Source organism: Pongo pygmaeus, chromosome 8, assembly GCF_028885625.2.
Source record: "Pongo pygmaeus isolate AG05252 chromosome 8, NHGRI_mPonPyg2-v2.0_pri, whole genome shotgun sequence".
NCBI lineage: Eukaryota > Metazoa > Chordata > Mammalia > Primates > Hominidae > Pongo > Pongo pygmaeus.
This window is the reverse complement of record NC_072381.2, coordinates 125,312,668-125,336,313: the sequence shown is the minus strand read 5'-3', so window position 1 is coordinate 125,336,313 and position 23,646 is coordinate 125,312,668. Positions and strand designations below refer to the sequence as shown.

The 23,646-nt window shown below is 38.7% G+C and overlaps 1 protein-coding gene across 2 annotated transcripts in view; it reads right to left on the bottom strand.

The window, feature by feature from the left end:
- Positions 1-429: 429 nt before the first annotated feature.
- SEC23IP (SEC23 interacting protein) overlaps positions 430-23,646 on the bottom strand; it is a 49,752-nt gene continuing 26,535 nt past the window's right edge. Inside the window, exons 11-19 of one of the 2 annotated variants that reach the window (XM_054435529.2) lie at positions 22,626-22,778; positions 21,238-21,333; positions 15,961-16,152; positions 12,426-12,581; positions 11,754-11,856; positions 9,874-10,059; positions 9,025-9,187; positions 8,401-8,506; positions 430-1,557 (exon numbers count right to left, since the gene is read on the bottom strand). In XM_054435529.2, coding sequence (XP_054291504.1) covers positions 8,425-8,506; positions 9,025-9,187; positions 9,874-10,059; positions 11,754-11,856; positions 12,426-12,581; positions 15,961-16,152; positions 21,238-21,333; positions 22,626-22,778 — 1,131 coding nt within the window. In that variant the 3' untranslated portion in view covers positions 430-1,557; positions 8,401-8,424. The remainder of the gene's footprint in view (positions 1,558-8,400; positions 8,507-9,024; positions 9,188-9,873; positions 10,060-11,753; positions 11,857-12,425; positions 12,582-15,960; positions 16,153-21,237; positions 21,334-22,625; positions 22,779-23,646) is intronic. The other variant, XM_054435530.2, reaches the window with a different exon arrangement.

The window sequence follows — 23,646 nt, the reverse complement described above, 5'->3', positions numbered from 1 at the left end:
ACACCAACAAAATCAGATGTAAGTTGAAAAATCAAACTGGATTTTATTGAAATATATATAAATAACCCTCATTTTTCTTTATTTCATCGGTATTGGGAAATTAAGTGAAAAGTAATTAAAAAGTAGTAGTCCTGAGAGAGAGAAATGAAGGCTGAAAAGGAATCAAGAAAACCATATTCCATCCCAGATCTGCCACTACCCAGTCTGGGAAAGGCATTTATTGTCCTGGCCTCAGCTGTAGAATGAGGTGGCTGAAATCTATGTTGTCTGGAGTCAATCACAGCTCTACAATTTTGCTGTTCTAATTCTACCATTAGGAGCCAATGATGACGTTACGTACTGACCATATAAGCAGGTACTCACAATGAAAAGGGAATAAACACTGAGTTCATGGGGACGCTTTTAAGGAAGACAAGAGAAATACAGGAGTTTGCTGCTTAAAAAATGCATTAATATTACTGCTTTATTCACACTAATTAGAATATATACACAAAAAATGTGTATCATATATCACTTTCAAAAATTTCCATGTTCCATGAGAACTATGTAAACAATGCAAAATGCTTCCACTACGTAACAAAAGAAGAAAATCAGCATTCCCATGTAGTATTAGGAAAATATTTAGATAATTTGAATTTATAGTAAAACAAAGTGAAATATTACAAAGCAGTCTTGTCATGAAGTAGCCTTATATAGCCCAGAAGCAATACATTTCATACTTTCAAACACTTTGGTATAAGTGAAATTAATACAAAGCAAAAAGAAGAAAAAAAAACCTCTACTTTGGTTTTCACATTATTGGAACTTCAGCAACAAGGCAAGTGCACAGCTACCTTGGATGACAAAATGGAAAACCTCTCATCTGCTTGCTTCTCCTCCTGGAAATGGACGTGCTAGGAGAGCGCTTCATAGGACTTCTGGAAAATAAGGTGCATCTCACTTCCTTCCACAATCAGGCTCTCAGCAATCGTTTGAGGGATTTATAAAACCTCAGATTCAGTTGGGATATGAGTGATCTTGATTATTTCCTCTTAACAAATATAAATGACCTTGCATTAAGGCAGCTCAGAAGTACAATTCACATTTTAAGTAAAACATAAATCTCTTAAAAATCATATTACTTTAGTTTCTCAACAAGTTCATACTTGAATAAAAAGAACATACTGCATTAAAAAAAAAGAAAAATCCAAGTTTAATAGCCCACTAACAATACTTTTTAAGAAACAGAAATAACCGTTTACATGCTACAAATATTTCTTCATTGATATCACACATAACTTTGACAACTACACAACTAAACCGATCTGTGGAATTTTTCATGGCATCATTTTTATAATTATGTTTTCTCACCTATACTGTCCAAATGTGGTACTGATTTTTTTCACTGTCTTAGTTCTGTGTACTGTCTTTTGAATCCCTATATCCAGGAATTGTGGCTGAGCAATTGTTAATGAATCACTCTTCTGTCATCCATCACAGGAGCAAAGTGGGAAAGTCCTCTGAGGATTTTCTCAGCAATGGAAGTTGTACTGGGACTTTCTGTGCAGACAAGAAAGTCTTAAAGAGAAAAAAAAAAAATCTCAGTGAACTTTACAAATTTACAGTCAAATACCATGCATCGTTGTCTTTTCTGAAGTAAAAGAATGGACAATCGGCCGGGCGTGGTGGCTCACGCCTGTAATCTCAGCACTTTGGGAGGCCGAGGCAGGCAGATCACAAGGTCAGGAGTTCGAGACCATCCTGGCTAACATGGTGAAACCCCATCTCTACTAAAAATACAAAAAATTGGCCGGGCATGGTGACGGGTGCCTGTAATCCCAGCTACTCTGGAGGCTGAGGCAGGAGAATGGTGTGAACACGGGAGGCAGAGCTTGCAGAAAGCCGAGATCGCGCCACTGCACTCCAGCCTTGAGGACAGAGTGAGACTCTATCTCAAAAAAAAAAAAAAAAAAAAAAAAGGACAATCCAGTGCTCAACTTTACTGACAAACACCGCAAACCGCCTCCAAAGAGCACAGCCTGTGAGCAAGTACTCAGGCCTTCCAAAGGGACAAGAATGCCCAGGAAACACTCAGTAAGATTAACCAGCATGATAATCTTCATAGCAAAGCCAGTACAGAGAGTAAAAGACACAATTTAAAGTTAGTTATGGCCAGGTGTTGTGGCTCACGCCTGTAATCCCAGCACTGTGGGAGGCCGAGGCGAGTGGATCATCTCAGTTTGGAAGTTCGAGACCAGCCCGGGCAACTTGGGGAAACCCTGTCTCTACCAAAAAATAAAAAAATTAGCCAGACGTGGTGGCGTACACCTGTGGTCCCAGCCTCTCGAGATGCTGAGTTAGCAGGATCACTTGAGCCTGGGCGTCAGAGGTTGCAGTGAGCCGAGATCACGCCACTGCACTCACACCAAGCTGGGTGACAGAGTGAGACCCCTTCTCAAAAAATTAAAGTATTTTATTTTACTTTTTCTTTGAGACAGAGTCTCGCCCTGTCGCCCAGGCAGGAGTGCAATGGCATGATCTCAGCTCACTGCACCCTCAGTCTCCCGGGTTCAAAAGATTCTCCTGCCTCAGCCTCCCAAGTAGCTGGGACTACAGGTCCGTGCTACCACGCCTGGCTAAATTTTGTATTTTTAGTAGAGACAAGGTTTCACTATTTGGCCAGGCTGGTCTCGAACTCCTGACCTTGTGATCCGCCTTGGCCTCCCAAAGTGCTGGGATAACACGCATGAACCACCGTGACTGGCTAAAATATTAATAAAAAATAAAGTTAGTTATCTGCCATGTTAATTTGAGGCTTTTTTATTTTTTATTTAATGTTTATTTTTGAGACAGGGTCTCACTCTATAATCCAGGCTGGAGTGCAGTGGTGTGATCACAGCTCACTGCAGCCTCAATCTCCTGAACTCCAGCAATCCTCGCACCTCAGCCTCCCAAGTTGCTGGGACTACAGGTGCACACCATCATGCCCCAGTGATTTTTTTTTTTTTTTACTTTTAGTAGAGACAAGGTGTTGCTATGTTGCTAAGCTGGTCTCGAACTCCTGAGCTCAAGCGATCTGCCTGCCTCAGCCTCCAAAGTGCTAAGATTACAGGTGTAAGCCACCACACCTGGCCAATTTGAGGCTTTTCAAAAAACAATCCTAAAAAGGTCTAAAAGGACATAAACATAAAACAACCATTCAGCAAAACTGATCTAAGCTTGAATGAACCATGTACAGAATAACTGTTAACATTTTAAATGGATTATCTTACGATATTAGTATAGTATTAAAAACTTAAATTCTTGCCTAAATTTTACAGCCAAGTATAAGAAGAAATAAATAAAACAATACAGTGTTTTATTTATAAAACAAAACAATAAATAAATAAAACAATTACAGTGAATGAATCATATGTGAAATAGAAGGTTCTTACTGAGTTTTTCATATAAGGTGATGGTAAAATCCTAGAATTACTATTCTTTTGGTTTTGTTTGTCTTGCTTTGTTTTGTTGTGGGAGAAAGCGTCAGGGGAACTTAAATTATTTCGAACTTCATTCGGAATAACTGCGAAGACTATGGTATACTGAGAACTTCTACTGCCAGATATTATGTAAAAAATTACAATTATTAAAACACCATATTTCACCAAATCTAAGACACCGTCGATTGTGATACTTCACTATTATGTACCATAACAAGATGCCCAGAAAGGGAGTCTCAAAGGAGAAGCCTTCACAAAAAGTGGGGGTACCAAACATCTATAGTCTCAATGAGGGATAAAAGCAAGCAACTACATGCAGAAGGGATGGCAAAGAGGCCTGCGCACCTCTTCCTTGACAATGGAAAGAGGGAACAAAAACTCCAATATCTGAACTGGCAACCCCACCCCTGCAAATTTTGGGGGCTGAATTCACACTACCAGCATCATCCTAAAAAATCCCAAGTAGAGAAATTAGCTTAAGCAGAGGCAGGCTGGTAAAGCCCCTCCCCCAGTGACCAGCAGAAGAGAATGCACAGCTTCTCAGAAAGAACTCAACTTCTGGTAAGGCAACGGCTGACTTAAATTTTTTTTTTTTTTTTTTTTTTAAGAGACGAGGTTTCACTATGTTGCCCAGGCTGGTCTCAAACTCCTGGGCTCAAGTAATCCTCCCACAGTGCTGGGATTACAGGTATGAACCACTGCACCAGCCCCAACAGCTGATTTTAAGATGCATTACAAATTTAAAGATGTTAAAACATGGAAAATAAATGACTTGAAATCAATGAAGTATCACAGACAAATAAATCACTAGAAGAGATGAGAAAGCCTAGGAAACAAATATTAATTAAAATGTCAAACAACAGCAAAATATTTGGCATATGATAAAAACATCAAACCAATGACAAAAGGGTACATTATTCAATATATGGCACAGACAGAAACGATTATGTAAGAAAAAAGTTAAATTGTTCTCTACACCTCACTCTTCTAAATTACAAAGCCAAATGGGGAAAAAAGAACTAAAAGAAAATAAATGTAAATATCTAAAAAATAATCATAAAAGACTGGGCTATGTTTTTTGTTTTTTAATTTTTATTTTTTTTTTAGACGGACTCTCGCTCTGTCATCCAGGTGGGAGTGCAGTGGCACAATCCAGGGTCACTGCAACCTCTGCCTCCTGGGTTCAAGCGATTCTCCTGCCTCAGCGTCCCAAGTAGCTGGGATTATAGGTGCCAGCCACCACACCCATCTAATTTTTGTATTTTTAATAGAGACGGGGTTTCTCCATGTTGGCCAGGATGGTCTCAACCTCCTGACCTCAGGTGATCCATCCACCTCGGCCTGCCAAAGTGCTGGGATTACAGGGGTGAGCCATCATGCCCGGTGTAGGGCTACGTATTTTTAAAACATGCTCCCCTCAAACCCCCGCCAAAAAAATCCAAAGTATAAGGAAAAATAAAAGGCTAATTTCAAACTGGGAAAAAATACTTACGATGACAAAGGTTAATATCCTTAAATATCATATTTATAAATCCATAAGAAAGAAAAGGACCCTGGCCGGGCACAGTGGCTCACGCCTGTAATCCCAGCACTTTGGGAGGCCAAGGCGGGTGGATCACGAGGTCAGGAGATCGAGACCACGGTGAAACCCCGTCTCTACTAAAAATACAAAAAATCAGCTGGGCACAGTGGCGGGCACCTGTAGTCCCAGCTACTCGGGAGGCTGAGGCAGGAGAATGGCGTGAACCCGGGAGGAGGAGCTTGCAGTAAGCCGAGATCACGCCACTGCACTACGGCCTGGGCAACAAAGCGAGACTCTGTCTTAAAAAAAAAAAAAATTTAATTTAATTTAAAAAAAGAAAGAAAAGGACCCTACCCCATACCTCCAAGAAAACACATAAAGGTCAAGAACAGGCAACTGACAAAAGAAATATAATCAGCCAGTTAAGATACACCCAAAGAGCTCAACTTCACTAATAATAGAAATATAAGTAAAAACGGTATTATAACTATTTCTGGCTATCAAATTAGCAAAAAAAATTTTTAAATCAGTAATACCCAGTATTTCCAAGAGTGCAAGAATACTGGCCTTTACATACTGATGGTAAATACGAAAACTGAGCAACTTTTCTGGAACGCAATTTAGCAAAATGTAGGGACCAAAAAGCTTTTCTTTTTTTTTTTGAGACGGAATCTCAGCTGTTGCCCAGGCTGGAGTGCAGTGGTGCAATCTCAGTTCACTGCAACCTCCACCTCCCAGGTTTTAAGCGATCCTCCTGCCTCGGCCTCCCAAGTAGGTGAGATCACACCCTGCTGATTTGTTTGTATTTTTAGTAGAGACGGGGTTTCACTATGTTGGCCAGGCTGGTCTCGAACTCCTGACCTCAAGTGATCCACCTGCCTCGGCCTCTCAAGCTGGGATTACAGGCATGAGCCACCACACCCGGCCAAAAATCTTTTCAAAATGTGCAATATTCTCAGAAATCAGAACACTACACTTCTAAGAATGTATCCAAAGCAAACAGAGATGGGCAAAAAGTGTGTGAAACTACATATCAGAGTTATTTATAATGGAGAAAATTTGGAAAATCACCTAACACCCAACAATGGGGTAAAATAAAGTATTTTAATAAAAGAACTATAAAATGGAATGAAATGCAACTATTAAAATATCACGTATCACTGTAGTACTGTTCATACTAATAAAAGATTAGAATAACTTACATGCCCATCAGTAGGGACTGCTTAAACAGATTATGGTGCAATAGTCAATGGAATACATAAGAAGAACAAGGTCACTCTCATGTTCTGATCCAGATTCTTCTCTCCACCTAAAATGGTCTTCTTCCTCCAGATATCCACCTGGTTCACTTGCTCAAATGACACTTTACCCATGAAGGGGGTCCCTTGCCATCTTATATACATTAACAACTTGGACCCATCCCAAATGAATTCCTCTCCTCCTTGTCCAGCTGCTCAGTATTTACCATGTGGTTCATTTCAACTGTCCATGTGCTGTCTGCCTTCCATTAGAGGAAAACAGGTCCTTGAGGGCAGAGGCTTTGGTCCACTGCTGTGAAACCCAATACCTAGAATAGTACCTGGCACTTAAGTAAGGTGCTCAACAGATACTGGACAGATGGATGAATGGACGGATGGGCAGACAGATGGATGAATGGATGGATGGACAGATATGGGACAATCTCAAAGATACAAAGGTAATAACGGTGTGTCAATTTTGCTATCATTTGTCTTTTTTTTTTTGAGATAGAGTCTCACTCTGTCATCCAGGCCTGAGTGCAGTGGCGCAATCTCAGCTCACTGCAACCTCCACCTCCTGGGTTCAAGCGATTCTCCTGCCTCAGCCTCCTGAGTTGCTGGGATTACAGGCACCCACTACCATGCCCGGCTAATTTTTGTATTTTTTGTACAGACAGGGTTTCACCATGTTAGCCAGGCTAGTCTTCAACTCCTAACCTCAAGTAATCCACCTGCCTCGGCCTCCCAAAGTGCTGGGATTACAGGCGTGAGCCACTACGCCCAGCCTCTTTTGTCTTTTAAAAAAGAAAAACTTAAAAGTGTGTGTGATGTGTTAACAGATATCTGGAAGGATACACAAAACTTGGAACACTGGTTGCCTCTAGGCAGGGAGGCTGGGGATGAGTTATAGGAGAGCAATCTTTCACTTCTGGCCTTGCATTTCCCAACTACAGGCACCTGCCGCCACACCCGACTAATTTTTGTATTTGTAGTACAGACGGGGTTTCACTATGTTGGCCAGGCTGGTCTCGAACTCCTGACCTCAGGTGATCTGCCCGCCTTGGCCTCCCAAAGTGATGGGATTAGAGGCGTGAGACACCATGCCTGGCCTACACTTTAGTTTTCTTTTACTTTGTTACAAGTTTAATTTTGGAAATGGAGCCAAAAAACTTTCTCTAAGGAAGCCCTACTAAAAGTAGTTACCTCTCTAAAACGAAGAGGTAGAAGATGAGGCTGAAGGGAATGTTCATTTACCACTTACTATTAGAAAACCAAAAACAGCAGGAACTTCGTTTGATTTCAGTAATTTAGAGCTCAGCATTTTGTGTCTGATTCTTTCAAAGGCTTTAAAATTTCTAACTTTGTAAAAAACACATTACTTATTTTTAAAAGTAATGCATAATCTAGTGAGGAAAACCAGGTATCTGGTGTCTCAGGAGGACAGTTAGGAATATAGAGTGTGGCTGAGTTGCAGGTCAGCTGACCCATCACAGACTTAACCTCCTTCTCTATTCTTTCCCTCTATAAAGATTGGGAATGCTCAAAACATTACTTCTACAATCTTTCATACAGACTGGAGATATTGTACATTAGACACAGGCCTAGTTAATAGGTATGAGTAAATTTTTGGACAAGCTTCTGCTTCCCTAATTAAGAGCGACAGATGTGAGGAGTACTACCCTCTCCCCTCTTATTCATGTTGTGAATGTAGATATGGTATCTGCAACCATGGGGGTATCTTATAACTATGAGGCAGCAAGAGCCAACATTCAGGTGGGAAGACGCAAGCATTCTGGTCTGGTGGAGTCATTCAACAGAAGAACCCTTCTTGTTACGGAAGAAAAATAAACCTCTATTTATTTAACGTATCGTAAACTGGGTTCTGTGAACCTGCAGCCAAAGGAATTCCTAACTGATATTCTTGGGAATCTGTTTTAAAAAGAAACTAAAAATAAAAGAACTCAAATTCTATGTAAATTTAGAGAGAAGACTGTAATAAATCAGAAATGTAAATTACAAACCAATTATCTTCCTTAATGTCTCTATTGTAAATTTTTAAAAACGACGACAAAAACTCAGAGGAAACAGAAAAAAGCAAAATCAGTCAACATCAACTCCATACAACAGATTTGAGAATGCAAACATTCAGAATTTATACATTCAATAAGGATAAACTCACACAGTAAATAAAACTGAAGTTTGATCAATGCTGGGGCTGTTCTGGACTAATGTTCATTGTTCGATAAATTTCTTTAAGTAGTAACAGAGCAGTATCTTCAGATTCCCTATGAAAAGGAAAAGCATATTTACTTAAGAGACAATTAGTAGAAATTAACTTCTATGCACAATGGTTGAAAATGCAGGTTCTGTTCTATTCAACTCTATCTAAGAAGGGCAAATGATAGCAATGTAATCTCAGTGTAATAAATAAAGCAGCGTAATCTCAGAGCTGTTCTTAAAAACTAGATGAATACTGATTAGCTCCAAAATAGCTGTGTTACAATTCTCCTTGGTGACAGGGATACAGGAAAGAATGGCATTTCAAAGTCCCTACCACTCCCACTGTGAAAGGCATTCCCACAAAAACAGTGTGCAAGAACCAAGGGTCTTTGGTCAACAGCAGATGACATACTGCCATCTTGTGGGACACTAAGGGGGAAAAATAACGATTCTGAATACATAGGAATTCAAATGAATATTCATAGCACATTGTATCAGTAAAAGAATCTCACTAAAACTAAAATTGCTGCATGTGCTAGTATCAAAAGCCCACTCAAATGTTACCAAATTTAAGAACACTTACCAATAGCATAAGTGACTCTGAAGAGCGAAAAGATATTCATTAAAACTCTCTATTGGTTTCTCTTGGAGAACGTAGTCAATTCGGCGGCCTCCATTTAACATTCCAACCTTTCCTAAGTAGTCCTCATCCTTGGAAAAATCTGGACTTTCAACAACCTTTTCTGCTAGAATTTAAACCATTTCAATATCAAAGTCAATCACTTAATCTTTATCCTTTGACTTTAGCTGACTTTCTGGGCTCAATGAGAATACTGCTTGACGCATGTAGCAACCTGAGGAGCTACCAGGCTCACTACCCGTTCCTCCAAAGAGCCAGGGGAAGAGGGGCTGGTTACCCGAGAGAGAGGAGAAAAGAGCCAACAAGCTGAGAGAAGTTGTGAAGATAAGGTGTGAGAAAGCATTGTAGAAAAAAAGGAAACAGGATTAGAATCTGAAAAAGTCAAAAACATCACGGCACAATGACTTTCACATTGCATGTCAAGTCTGTAACATAGTTAAACAACAGTTTCAGGAAGAAAACTTCTCAGAGTGAGTCTTTAAAATGCAAACAATAAAACAAATTGAGTTCTCAACTCGGATATTCCACACTGGCCTTAAGAATCTCAATATAATTTTTAATTTGCAGAGGAAAAAGTTCAGTAACTATCAGATAAAAACCCACCAAAAAAAGATGGCATGGGTTTTGAAGTAATGCTATTGACAGTACAGTTTATCTTAACAGATTTTCCTTTAAAGAGCTTCTGTAATTTAACCAAAAAGTCTAGAAAGGAAATGCATCATCAAATAACTTTTAAGTATTATGTTCATATAAAACATTTGTATTAGAAAATGCCTCAAATGTCAAATTTACCTTCAACTACTTGCTTTTCTTCTTCTTCTTTGATCTGATTGGCCACCTTCTCCAATTCTTCTTGCAACTGGGTTGAAGAGGTATGAGCACGGGCAAACTCATTTAATGTCTGCCAAGCACTTTTGAGAGAGCTAATAAAACCCTGCTTCAAATCAGATCCCATACGAGAGAGACTCTCTTTCAATTCTAAAAAGATGACACAACAAGTTAGTCACTGGGTAAACTTCTGCCTCACAGAAATTATAAGTTAACACTCTTCTCAGGATAAGACTGTTTCTTCCTCTTTTCAATGTCAAATATATGGAGTGCCTCAGCCAAGAACCCTCAACATGTTAAAATGTCATGGAGAGTCTTATTGTTTTGTTTTTTTTTTTTAATGACTACACTTGATCCAGCCAAAATCTATAAATCTTCTCTCTCCAAATAAAATAAGTTCAAATACCATAAAAATGTAAGCACATTCGGCCAGGCGCAGTGGCTCACACCTATAATCCCAGCACTTTGGGAGGCCGAGGTGGGTGGATCACGAGGTCAGGAGATGGAGACCATCCTGGCTAACACGGTGAAACCCCGTCTCTATTAAAAATACAAAAAATTAGCCGGGCGTGGTGGCGGGCGCCTGTAGTCCCAGCTACTCGGGAGGCTGAGGCAGGAGAATGGTGTGAACCGGGGAGGCAGAGCTTGCAGTGAGCCAAGATCGTGCCACTGCACTCTAGCCTAGGCAACAGAGCAAGACTCCAACTCAAAAAAAAAAAAAGGTAAGCACATTCTTATGCCTTTTTTTGTTTGTTTGTTTTTACTGTAAGTTTAAACATGGGGGCCAGACACAGTAGCTCATGCCAGTAATCCCAAAACTTTGGGAGGCCAAGATGCGAGAATCGTTTGAGGCCTGGAGTTCAAGACCAGCCTGGGCAACATAGTGAGACCCTGTCTCTATTTAAAATAAAAAATAAAAATAAAAAGAGGCCTACGAGATTTAAAAATCACTATTTTTTTAATCTGTAAACAAGAAGTGGTTTTGAGGATTCTTTTTTTTTTTTTTTTGAGACGGAGTCTCGCGGAGACTGGAGTGCAGTAGCGCGATCTTGGCTCACTGCCACCTTCGCCTCCCGGGTTCAAGTGGAGAATTAAACATTCTGATAAAACCACAATTTAAACTCCAATTTAGAAATGAAGAAATCCCTGCTCCTTCACTTTTTGTACTGTTGTCTAATAATCACACGTGAATTCAAGGTCTCTGAGTTATCAAACACATGCCTTATTTTAACTTCAAAAGAGTTCGATATTTTTAAAAAGCATGTTAGCAAAACAAACAAAAAACACACTTTCACATAAGAGTACACAATCACTTTTCCTTCTCTTCTACCCCTCCCATCCCTTCCACCCAAACTTTTAAATGTAGCATTAATATACACCATTAACAGGAAGAAGAGAAACCTAAATTCAACTTGGAATCACCAATCCATTATGCTTAATGAATTTTTTTTAACAGGAAAGTGTGTCTAGTTAGCAAGAAAATAACAGCTCACTTAGACAACATCAAGTTTATTTCTTGATGGTCTGGTCATTACTTTAAATACTGTTCTTCCTAATTCCAAAACTGGTAACCAAACTATCAAAATCTAATTACGCATCTTATTGCCTTATTACCAACTTCTCCCTATTTCTAATTATCTCGACAGTTAGAATGCCATCAAAGAGAAATAATTCATTTGTAACTTTGTTAAATCTCTTCCAAATTCTTAGTTTAAAAGTTCTGAACATAGTAGGCACTTAAATAATATTAATTCTCTCAGAGACGATTTACTGTCAAAATTTTCATAATTCATTACAGATTACAAATGACAGGAAAAAAAGTTTTTATAGTATTTGCTTTTTACCTAAATGAAGTCTTTTTCTGCCTTTGTGATGTGGAATGAGAACAGCTTTTAGGTCCAAATCTGGAACAATCATAGGTTCTAATCTATATGCCACTGGATCAAGCTATAAATAGAAGAATTTATGAATAAATAAAAGAAATTTATGAAAGCTGTTTTGAGTTATACGCCTTTGCTGGGTAAGAAAATGGATACATGGCAAATCAGAGATTTTTATTTTTCTCCACACCTTATTCAAATACTGACAATTATGAAAAGATTTTCTAGTTTGTGTGTAAGATTACTTTGCAAGCAAAGCAAAAGAATTATTTCCCTGAACAAAGGTTTTTGATAAATAGGTTTATTGGAAAGTGTCAGACTGTTTCTCTTAGAACAGAGAGCTGAACCTTATAAAATCAAGATAGGTATTAATTCCCAAGAAATAAGAATATGAGAATTTACCAGGATAAAGAGGACAGGTTCTTCATCTTCTTCAAAAAGAAAGTAAAAGGTCAGGCACAGTGGCTCACGCCTATAATCCTAGCAATTTGGGAGGCTGAGATGGAAGGATCACTTGAGGCCAGGAGTTTGAGACCAGCGTGGTCCACATAGTAAGACCCCATCTCTATAAAACACTAAAAAATGTTTAAAAAAGAAAAAAAGATTTTAAAAAAGAAAGTAAATTCAATTACTCACCGGATGATAAATATTGAAGAACCCTTTACAGGTAGGAAGGCTGTAATTCTCATCTATCCTATCAACTCCTCGAATAGTGAGAAACATAGCAATTGGAGATCCCAAGGCAAAGAATATCTCTGGTTCAAAATCTAATGAGTTGTAAGCAACAGAAACCTGGAAAGAATCAAATAACAATGAAAGATGATTGTTCCAATGTCACATAGTAGAAAATTCTTTTGAATTTTCAGGCCGGGCATGGTGGCTCATGCCTGTAATCCCAGCACTTTGGGAGGCCGAGGTGGGCGGATCACAAGATCAGGAGATCGAGACCATCCTGGCTAACACAGTGAAACCCTGTCTCTACTAAAAATATAAAACAATTAGCCAGGCATGGTGGCATGTGCCTGTAGTCCCAGCTACTCAGGAGGCTGAGGGAGAAGAATTGTTTGAACCCGGGATGCGGAGGTTGCAGTGAGCCAAGATCACGCCACTGCACTCCAGCCTGGGTGACTGAGCAAGACTCCATCTCAAAAAAAAAAAAAAAAAAAGTACTAAAAAATTTCTCTTTAAAATCTTTATAGACTATTATATCCTCTGGCTATACTTTTACTTATTGTTTAGCAAGGCATAATAGTATGTAAGAATTACTATATTTATTATGGTTATAAATATGATTAAAACTTTAGACTTCTAAACTCAAACTGCCTGGGTCTGAATCATGGTTTCATTCACTGTGTGACCTTGAGCAAGTTTCTCAACCTCTCTCTCCTCCACCTCGGTTTCCTGATTTATAAAATGGGGATTATAACAATGCCAAGCTCACATGTGATTGAAAAATAAATAACCTAATCCACATAAAGTGCTTAGAACAGAGCTTGGCACAGCTTAAGCACTCAATGAGCATTACTTCTGTTATAATTATAACTATCAAACTCTCCAGTTAAGTTTCTTTCCATCAGAAAAATGATTTGTCCTGAAAGAGCACATTTTGAGTAGCTTACATGTAGCCTCTCTCAAGAGAAAGCACTGTCATCTGTATAGCACTGCACAATTTGCAAAACTCTTTGTTTCTCAGTAGCAGGAAATGTGTCTTTTTATTTTAGTATCTTGGGAGTGAAGCACAATGAATGGCATAATCCAAGTGTTCAACAGAGGTCCAAAGAAAGTGGGAGGCAAGGCAAGAACCATTATGCCTATGGCAAAGCTCAAATATGTGACATGACTTACCCAAGAACACAGAGCCAGTGAGTGGAGTGCGGACTTAGATGTGGGACTTCTAATTCCAAATCCAATTCTCTTTCTACTACACTAAGCTGCCCCTTCTAACAAAGTCTAGACTTCACATTCCTAGGCTTGCCCTTATATTTGCAAATTCAACAGTTTTGTTCCAGCAAACAAAAACAAGAAAAAGAAAGTTAAAGAACAATTACAAACTGGAAGAAATATTTATAACATACATGACAAGGAGCTAATAACCTTAATGTGTAAATATTTTGTAAATGTCAGTAAAGGAAAAAAAAAACAAATAGAAAAACAGGTAAATTCAACACTTCACAAAAGAAAAATGTTTAAAAAACACATGAGAAAATAACCTCATTAGTGCTCAAAGAAATACAGTGTGATACCATTTTCCCTATGGGGTTATCAGAAACGTAAATGAAATACTAAAAAGAATGTAAGAAGTACTAACAAGAAAGAAAAAAAATGGTATGAAAATACACACAAAAAATTAATTCTTCAGAATAAAGTTGTCAAAGTGAAACTACTACATATTTTTAAAGGAAAATGATAATACCAGTACTGGCAATGGACAGAGGAAACAGGCAACCTTCTAAACTGCCAGTGAGGATACAGATTGATGTCTCTCCCGGGGAAGGGACTGTGTCCATCCTTTGGCCCAGCTATCCTATGTCTACCAACTTAACTGGAAGAAATAATAAAGAATGTGCACAGAAAACTGGCTTTAAAATGTTCATCACTAGACTACTTAAAAGAGTAAAAAGTAGAAACTGCCTACATGTTTAATATGATGGGTTGAATTGTGTCCCCACAAAACATTTATGTTGAAGTCCTAACCCCTAATACCTCATAATGTGACTTTATTTGGAAATAGGGTATTTAAAAAGGTAATCAAGTTGAAATGAGATCACTGTGGTGGGCCCTAATCTGACTGATACATAAAAAGGGGAAATTTGGACACACAGACAGACACTCACAGAGGGAAGATAATATTAAGAGATAAGGAGAATATGACATAAAAAAGAAGCCTGGAGAGATGCATCTATAAACCTAGAACTGCCAAAGATGGCCAGCAAATCCCTAGCAGCTCGGAAGAAACACGAAAGGATTCCCCTCCAAGTTTCAGAGAGAAAATGGTCCCGCCACCACCCTATCTCTTCTGCTCTGCAGAACTGTGTGGCAACAAATTTCTACTGTTCAGGGTCACCCAGGTTGTGGAACTTTGTTATGGCAGCCTTAAGAAACTAATATCTTCAATAATAAGGAAATAAGAATAAGTCATTGTCTCTCCAAACAGTGAAATTAGTCATTACTGATTACAGCAGTCATTAAAAATGCAGTTGTAGGCCCGATACAGTAGCTCATGCCTGTAATCCTGGCACTTTGCGAAGCCAAGTCAGGAGGACTGCTTGAGGCCAGGAGTTCGAGGCTAACCTGAGCAACACAGCAAGACTGTCTCTACAAAAAATGAAAAAATTAGCCGGGTGTGGTGGTGCAGGGCTACACTCCCAGCTACCTGGGAGGCTGAGGTAGGAGGTATCCCTTAAACCCAAACCCTAAACCCTTGTTTTGAGGTTACAATGGGCTATGATCGCATCACTGCACTCCAGCCTGTGCAACAGAGCAAGACTCTGTCTCTAAAAAGGAAAAAAAGAAAAGAAAATGAAGTTGTAAAGGAATATTCACTTACATAAGAATATATTCCTCTAAAACTTCATTTTTAATACAAATCAAACATTCAATTTCATTTTGTACCTTCATGAACTCACTTATAGAAATGCATCTTTATATACCCAACTGTAAATATCCTGACAGTAACACTGTCTAAAAGGATTTTAATAATTCTAAAAGCCACTGTGATACAAGTATGTTAAAGTATATCATTATATGCAGCACTGGTCAATTTTTATAAGACTTTTTCCCCAAGGGAAGAATCATGAGTACTAGGAAACATAAGTTGAGTGAATACAGCCAAGTTGCTCTCACAGAAACTGAAGTATATTCTGAACATAATTTTTTAACTATGGCCACTTCTGTTGTTAGTGGCTATAAGAGACTGATGCTATAAAAGTATGAGCAGTGGGAAAACTGAAATAGAGACAATTTCAAAAGTCAGACAACACGTTCTGTATACATTTAATCCCTTATTTTGAGCACTGTTGAAGAAGAAAAAAATCTTCACTAAGAGAAAATGTTTTTTCCACATCACAAATAAATGTTAAATAAATATTTAAAGAACTAAAAGCCAACCCAAATGATAAAGATGTATGATTCCAACATGAACTATGTAGCCCCAGTCAATAAGTAAACTTACCTGTCCGGCGCCAACTTCAAAAGATTCATAATTCACACACACAGAAGACACGCAAGCACCAACTGGAAGTTTCCTCTTTGGCTCATTAGATTCTGAGGGGAGGGAAGCCATGTCTTTAGTCTTCTGGGCACTTTGCTCTTGTCCTTTTGTAGAAGTGGCAGCTGCTGCCTTCTTTTCTGACACTGCTTTTTTCTGTAAAATACCAAAATTTAATAACATAATCACGAGGAAAGGTTCAGCTCTCAGCTATCATTACAAAACACGCTATCTCAGTATTAAGGAATGATCAGCAACTTCTTAGGAATAATAACAACATTGTGATTACTTTAAAAAATGCCTTTTTATTCCCTGCAGCTTTTGCTTCAGCTAATTAAAAAAAAATGTCCAGGCCAGGCACAGTGGCTCACCCCTGTAATCTCAGCACTTTGGGAGACCAAGGTGGAAGATAGTTTGAGGCCAGGAGTTCAAGACCAACCTGGGCAACATAGTGAGACCTCCATCTCTAGAAAAAATAAAAAATTAGCCAGGCCTGGTAGTGCATACCTCTGGTCCCAGCTACTCAGGAGGCTAAGGTGGGAGGATCACTTGAGCCTAGAAGCTCAAGGCTGCAGTGATCTGTGATCGTGCCACTGCACTCCACCCTGGGCAACAGAGAGAGACCTGTCTCAAAAAAATTTTTTAATTAAAAAAAATTTTTACATGTCCTTTTTAGAAATGCATACTATTTAGGGAACAAATGCCATCATGTCTATAGTTTAAAATTCTTAAGAAAAATAATTAAGAAGCAAAGAAAATATAGCCAGTTACAACTAAGCATAAGTATTGGCTCTCATTAGACAAATCTCAAAAATATTGAGTAAAAGAAACCAGGTACAAAAGAACACGTACTGTTCATTCTACTTATATGAATTTTTAAAATAAGCAAACTATTCCATATTGAAGGAAATCAGAAGAGTGGTTTTGTGGTGGGAGGAGTTAACTAGAAAGAAGCGTGACGGAGCTACCTGAGCTCTCTCATGAAACAAATAAACACAGAACATAGAAATGAACTCAGAAATGTTCAATTTCTTGTTTTAGGCAGTGACGGACGACACAAGTGCATACAATCGTGAAAACTCATCCTATTGCACACTTAAGATCTATGCATCTCAGCACAGTGGCTCAGGCCTGTAATCCCAGCACTTTGGGAGGCTGAGGTGGGAGGATCACTTGAGCTCAGGGGTTCAAGACCAACCTGAGCAACATGGCAAGACCCCATCTCTAAAAAAACAGAAAAATTAGCTGGGCATGGTGGTGCATGCCTGAAGTCCCAGCTACTTGGGAGGATGAGGTGGGAGGATTGCTTGAACCCAGGAGGCGGAGGCTGCAGTGAGCCATGCGTGCACCACTGTACTCCAGCCTGAGTGACAGAGAGAGATCCTGTCTCAAAAAATAATAATTTTTTAAAAGATCTACGCATTTCCATATATAAACAAAAGTTTCGGGGCATCTATATAAAAGGTGTTATCTCAGTTGGGCACAGTGGCTCACGCCTGTAATCCCAGCACTTTGGGAAGCCGAGGCGGGTGAATCATCTGAGGTCAGGAATTTGAGACCGGCCTTGCCAACATGGCAAAACCCCGTCTCTACTAAAAATACAAAAAAATTACCCGGGCATGGTGGCGCACGCCTGTAATCCCAGCTACTTGGGAGACTGAGGAAAGAGAACTGCTTGAACCTGGGAGGTGGAGGTTGCAGTGAGCCGAGATCCGCCACTGCATTCCAGCCTGAGTGACAGAGCAGGACTCCGTCTCAAAAAAAAAAAAAAAGGTGTTATCTCTATAACAAAAGAAAAGCCATTCACACTGGTTTTCTAATTTGCCCTGAATACAGCAGCAACAATAACATCGGAGAAATTTAAACAGTTGGGTGGGAGGGGGACTTGTTTACTTCCCAATAGCACAAGTTAGGCTGTGAATGACTAAGTGTTAGTCTCAGTTTAAACAGCTAGTGATAGTGCCTAAACAACACAGCTGGCCAAAATGATCTTATTATTTAATTCCAAACACCAGGAAATCAGGAAAGTAAGTAACTGGTTAATTGAAAAGGCAATCTATAAAAAAGAAAACTCTTAGCCAGCTTGTAACTGTTTCCACCATTAATGTTTTAGAAGGCTTGGTTATCTCTGCCCTTTGGAGGCAATACAAAATTAAGCCTAAAATCCGAAATAAGGAACATTTTCAGCGTTCCTCACTTTAAATCTGCTTTCTCACTCAGAAGTACCTCCTGTTAAATTCATAAAACATTCTAAATTGCTGAGAGCTGTCTAAGGAGATCAGAAACTGTCCTGTTGCCAAGAGTTGCTTTGTTAAATTTGAAATACTTTTTAAACTGTGAACCAACAGTGTTTAAAAGTGAACCAACATAGGCTGGGCATGGTGGCTCACTCCTGTAATCCCAGCACTTTGGGAGGCCAATGCAGGTGGATCACCTGAGGTCAGGAGATTGAGACCAGCCTGACCAACATGGTGAAACCCCATCTCTACTGAAAATACAAAAATTAGCTGGGCGTGGTGGCAGACGCCTATAATCCCAGCTAGTTGGGAGGCTGAGGCAGGAGACTCGCTTGAACCTGGGAGGCAGAGGTTGCAGTGAGCCGAGATCGTGCCACTGCACTCCAGCCTGGGAGACAAAGCAAGACTCCCTTTCAAAAAAAAAAAAAAAAAAACTGAACCAACATATACACACTTGACTATCAATATCCCTAACACTAGAAAAAATTCCTTTTCAAATGAAAATTACTAAGATACTTTAAAAAGAAAAAAAAGCACAGTCACAAATATCACAAATATTTGATCTCCTTATTATAAAATAATCGCTAATTTTGGTCCCATTATTTCAGTTACAGTAAATCAACAGGACATACCATATTACTTTTGTATTGATCTAGTAGCACCTTGTTACTTGTAAGAAGTGTAAAGCAATCAATGGCAACTCAGCTGAGAAAGTTTCATGGGTCTTCCAAAGGCAATTACCTTTTCATTTAAAAAATAAGATCACTGTACAGATTTTTGCTCATTTCAAAACATTCTTATAATGCCATAATTTATATATCTAAGCAACTGCAGTCCATAAACCTGTCTCCTTCTAGAAATTCTTCAAGGACTATAGAATCCTTTTCTACTTTTTTCCCTTTCATTTCAGAATAAATTAAGAACATGGTGTAGGGCCTGAACACAAAGCTTCTCGTTTCTTGTTTTTGTTTTTTTTTTGCAGGCTTTTGCTTCACTGATGTATACATGGAGACAAGCATTTTTCTGTATGGAGCACGCAGCCTGTATACAGGAACAACACTGACACGCTTGTGTCCTAGTCTCAGTTTGACTACTGTGCTCATCAGAGACAAACGCCTGGAGATCTACTCACAGGGTTGTTGTGAGGCTCAGGTGAGATGAAAAGCTCTTTGTAAACTGGAATTATAGAACGATTCAACATACAAGAAAAATGACATGAAAGATACCTCTTAACTGCCAAAACTAATAACCTTTCTCAGCACTTAATCAAATACTGCTTGTCTATGTCTAAAATGTCTTTTGAGTTGCTCCCTTCCTCTACACCTCCTACCTTATACCCTATCATCTCTCTTTCAGTCACTGTACAATTACAATTACTACTATATAAGATTGCAGCCGCCTCCACTTCACACCTTTCCAACTTCATCTGTGCACTGTGACCAAGCAAACTCTCCACAATCCAAAAGTTAAAATTAAAATTTAGACTACACAGATGATTTGGTGCTACATCATAACTTGTGATAGAATAAGCAGGTCAGCATTTTGTAATGTTTAAAAACACCATGATTTTAATGGCCATAAGAATATGTTTTGAAAATCACTCCCTTACAAGAGAAAATCCAAGCCTCCACACCTGCCATCTGGGCCTTTGGAACCCTCTGCCCTTCCCAGTTTCCAGCTTCCCTGATGCTACAGGAAAACACATGCCAGATTGCAGAAGGCCATCTCCTCTGACCTTACCCCTCCTTCAAGCTCAAGCGCCATCACCTTGGAGAAGTCTTCTCTCACCAACCCCACGCCTGTCTCAACAAGCCAGAACTGCCACCTCTCATCTGCCTCAGGACAGCACACACAGCACGCTATTATGGGGCTGGTATGTTGTCATTTGAGCTCAACACGCTCCACCTAACTAGACAGCACACTCTTGGTTAATCTCCGGCTCCCAAGAATTGAACACAGTGCCTGACTCAAAAGAGGTAGCTGCTATTCAATAAAATGCTGAAAGACTCAATTCCTTAAGCTAACCATTAAAAAAAAAAATCAGTCCTATGACTTTATAGTCATTTCCCATATAAAGAAATGACGTAGGTTAAGTTCCAAATAGGTAGTAAAATAATAGAACCAGAGAAATTCAAAAGACGGAAAGATCATCAAAGAGCATGTTAATAACAATACAAATAAGACAGCCACCCTAAGTGTCATCTAATTTTTCTAATTAGAAAACCTCTGTAAAATTAATTTGATCAATAAATTAAAATTAATAAAACAAGTATATTTTTCCAGTTGTTCTAGTTTTAAATGCTTTTTAGCTGTTGCCTTGTTTTGTATTGTTAAAAATTTTTGCTATTTAGTGTTTAATGAGACTTTAGTGTGTATGTTTTTCCTCATCTCTTTAGATGATAAGGACTGGGAAGAAAGTGAGCTATTACTTGGTGCTAAGCTTTGCATGCATTATTTCATGCTTACTCCAACCCTATAAGGAAGGTATTATTACTTCCATTTTAGAAATGAAGAAAACAAAGGATCAGAAAAATTAAGAAAGTCACTCATGCTCACAAGGCTGAGGTGGGAGGATAGCTTGAGCCCAGGAATTTGAGACCAGCAGTGGGAAACACAGCAAGATCCCATCTCAAAATAAACAAACGAATAAAACCAAATAAAAATTGCTCATTAATATGCAGTTAATGAGTGGTTGAGCTGAGAATTTATTTGTCAGAACTTAACCAGTTTTTGCACCAGGAAAACCTTAAATATCCATTTTAAAACTGAAAGCCCTTCATCCTAGGAACTTAGTCCCAGGAAAACCAGGATGGTCACTTAGCCTAATGTGTACTTAAGCCCAACTCTGACTCCTAAGTCTGGGTTTCCATCAGCTCCATTACTGTGCCCTAGGTAGGGTGCAAACTAGCTTACCTAACCATAGCAGTATTAAAATTTTCTATAATATAAACGAGCTGGTCACACCATGAGTTTTAGTTTTTCTTGAGTCAGAGGTGAACTTTACCAGTTTGGCTGCTTTATGTTCTACAAAGTTAGCTATCTTCTTTCTGGGTCCAAGGGGTATCCCCATTTCCTTCAGGTCATCAACTGTACACATAAGCTTTAAAAGGAAACAGACAAGCACATTAATCAATCTAGTGACAGAAGAACTGAAATGAGAATATGAAAATTATAAAGAAACCACATCATCTAAAGCAATCTAAGAGCCACTCAACTTTTTAAAACTTAATTATTTTGTATTTAAATCATGCATTGGTTTAAGCTATAAAATCTTAGGCCTCCACACCTAAATCATTCTATTAATTAACAGAAAATACACATATGGTGTACAAAATTCCAAAGCTATAGTCAAGCATACGATGAAATATCTTCCTTCCACTGCTGTCCCAAACAGAATTCTCCTCTCAGCAGCAACTGTGGAAATTTGCTCTCTTTGAAGCGATGTCTTATGTATGCATAGCACCTACATGTTTTTCTCTGTGTGTGTGGTCTACTATGCACACAGTACTGAACTTTGCTCTCTTCATGTAAATGTACCTTAGAGACGGGTATCTCTGACACTGCATCATTCATTCAACAGCTGTAGGGTACTCCGTTATGTGGATGCACCATAAATGATTTCACTAGCACCCTACTCCTCAACACCAATGGTGTCTCTAATGTTTTGTTATATTGCAAACACTGCTGTGAGTATCCTTGTAGATAATTCTTGTGTGAATATTTCCCTATAGGAAATATTCCTGGCAATGAAATTGATGAAGCAAAGGGTAATTTTTACATTCTTAAAGATATTGCCAAACTGCCTTCCAAAGAGTTTGTACCAATTTACAGTCTGACCAACAATATATAACAATGCCTACTTCCCTTCATCCTGGCCACATAGCATATTATCAAACTTCCTATTTTCTCAAACTGGTAAGTTAAAAAAAAATCCCATTGTACTTTCAATTTCCATTTCTCTTATGAGTTTTCATACGCCAATAAACCATTTGTTATTTCCTTTTCTGTAAATCATGTCTATATTCTTTGCCTGTTTACGTATCACACTGATGTGATGGTCTTTCTGTAACTGATTTATAGAAGCTTTGAATATCAATGAAGTAAGCCCTCTGTCTATAATGTGTGTTGCAAATGTATCATTGGCCTTCAGATGTTGTTTATGGTGTCTACTGTTATACAATTTTTTTCTTTGATCGCTTCTGGATTTTGCATCATACTCAGAAAAGCTTTTCAGATTATAAAAAAATATTCTTCTGTGTTTTCCAATTTTTTAAAACATTTCAGTCTTTGTCTACTCTGGAGTGTATTTTGATATGAAAGTGTTTATTCTTAATTTCCAATCTACACAAGAAAAACAATTTCAAACAAAATGAAGCAAACTATGATCAGTACCAGGGATTCCATATCAATCTTCTCCTTTTCAAAAGTGCTAAAATATTCAGAGAGGCTAAGTGCTTCCAGAGTTTCTTGCAAAGTTAGGACTTCTTCACTTTCAACATCAAGGTCACACGACTCATCCAAAGTCAGCTTTGGCTCTTCAGGCGTCTTTAAAAAAAAAAAGTATGAAAAACATTACAAGCTCAGAAAAACTCCCATATAATGACTCCTGATCTATGAAAACTCTGAAACAATTTTGCTTTACAGAGAAATCATAATTTTAGGCACAGTACTTTGCCATTCAAAGTTTGAATATTCTGGCCAGGCCCAGTGGCTCACGCCTGTAATCCCAGCACTTTGGGAGTCTGAGGCGGGTGCATCACCTGAGGTCAGGAGTTGAAGACCAGCCTGGCCAACATAATGAAACTCTGTCTCTACTAAAAACACAAAAATTAGTTCGGCTTGGTGGCAGGCACCTGTAATCCCAGCTACTCAGGAGGCTGAGGCAGGAGAATCGCTTGAACCCGAAAGGCGGAGGTTGCAGTGAGCCGAGATCACACCATTGCACTCTAACCTGGGTGACAAGAGTGAAACTCCGCCTCAAAAAAAAAAATTTTGAATATTCTGAAAAGTATATAAATTTAATAAATCACTCAAGTCTCCATTTCCTATAATTTACATTTTTAAAAATCACAAACTTTCACATTTAAATTTATAACCCATAAGGAAGAGTGAGAAACTCAAATAATGAGCTATATGATTCCATTCCATTTCTAAACCTCGGTGTACTTTAATATGTAAAACCAGTTTCAGGGCTGGACACAGAAGCTATTATATTTGGGCCTATAACTGTACTCTGAATTTGGGGATTCTCTGAAGAGTTAATGATGCCAGCACTTTGGGAGGCCAAGGCAGGAGGATCGCTTGAGGCCAGGAGGGAACTCAAGACTAGCCCAAGCAACCAAGTGAGGCTTCGTTAAAACAAACAAACACACAAAAGTTTCAGGAAACAGTTCAGACTTTCAAAAATTGTTCA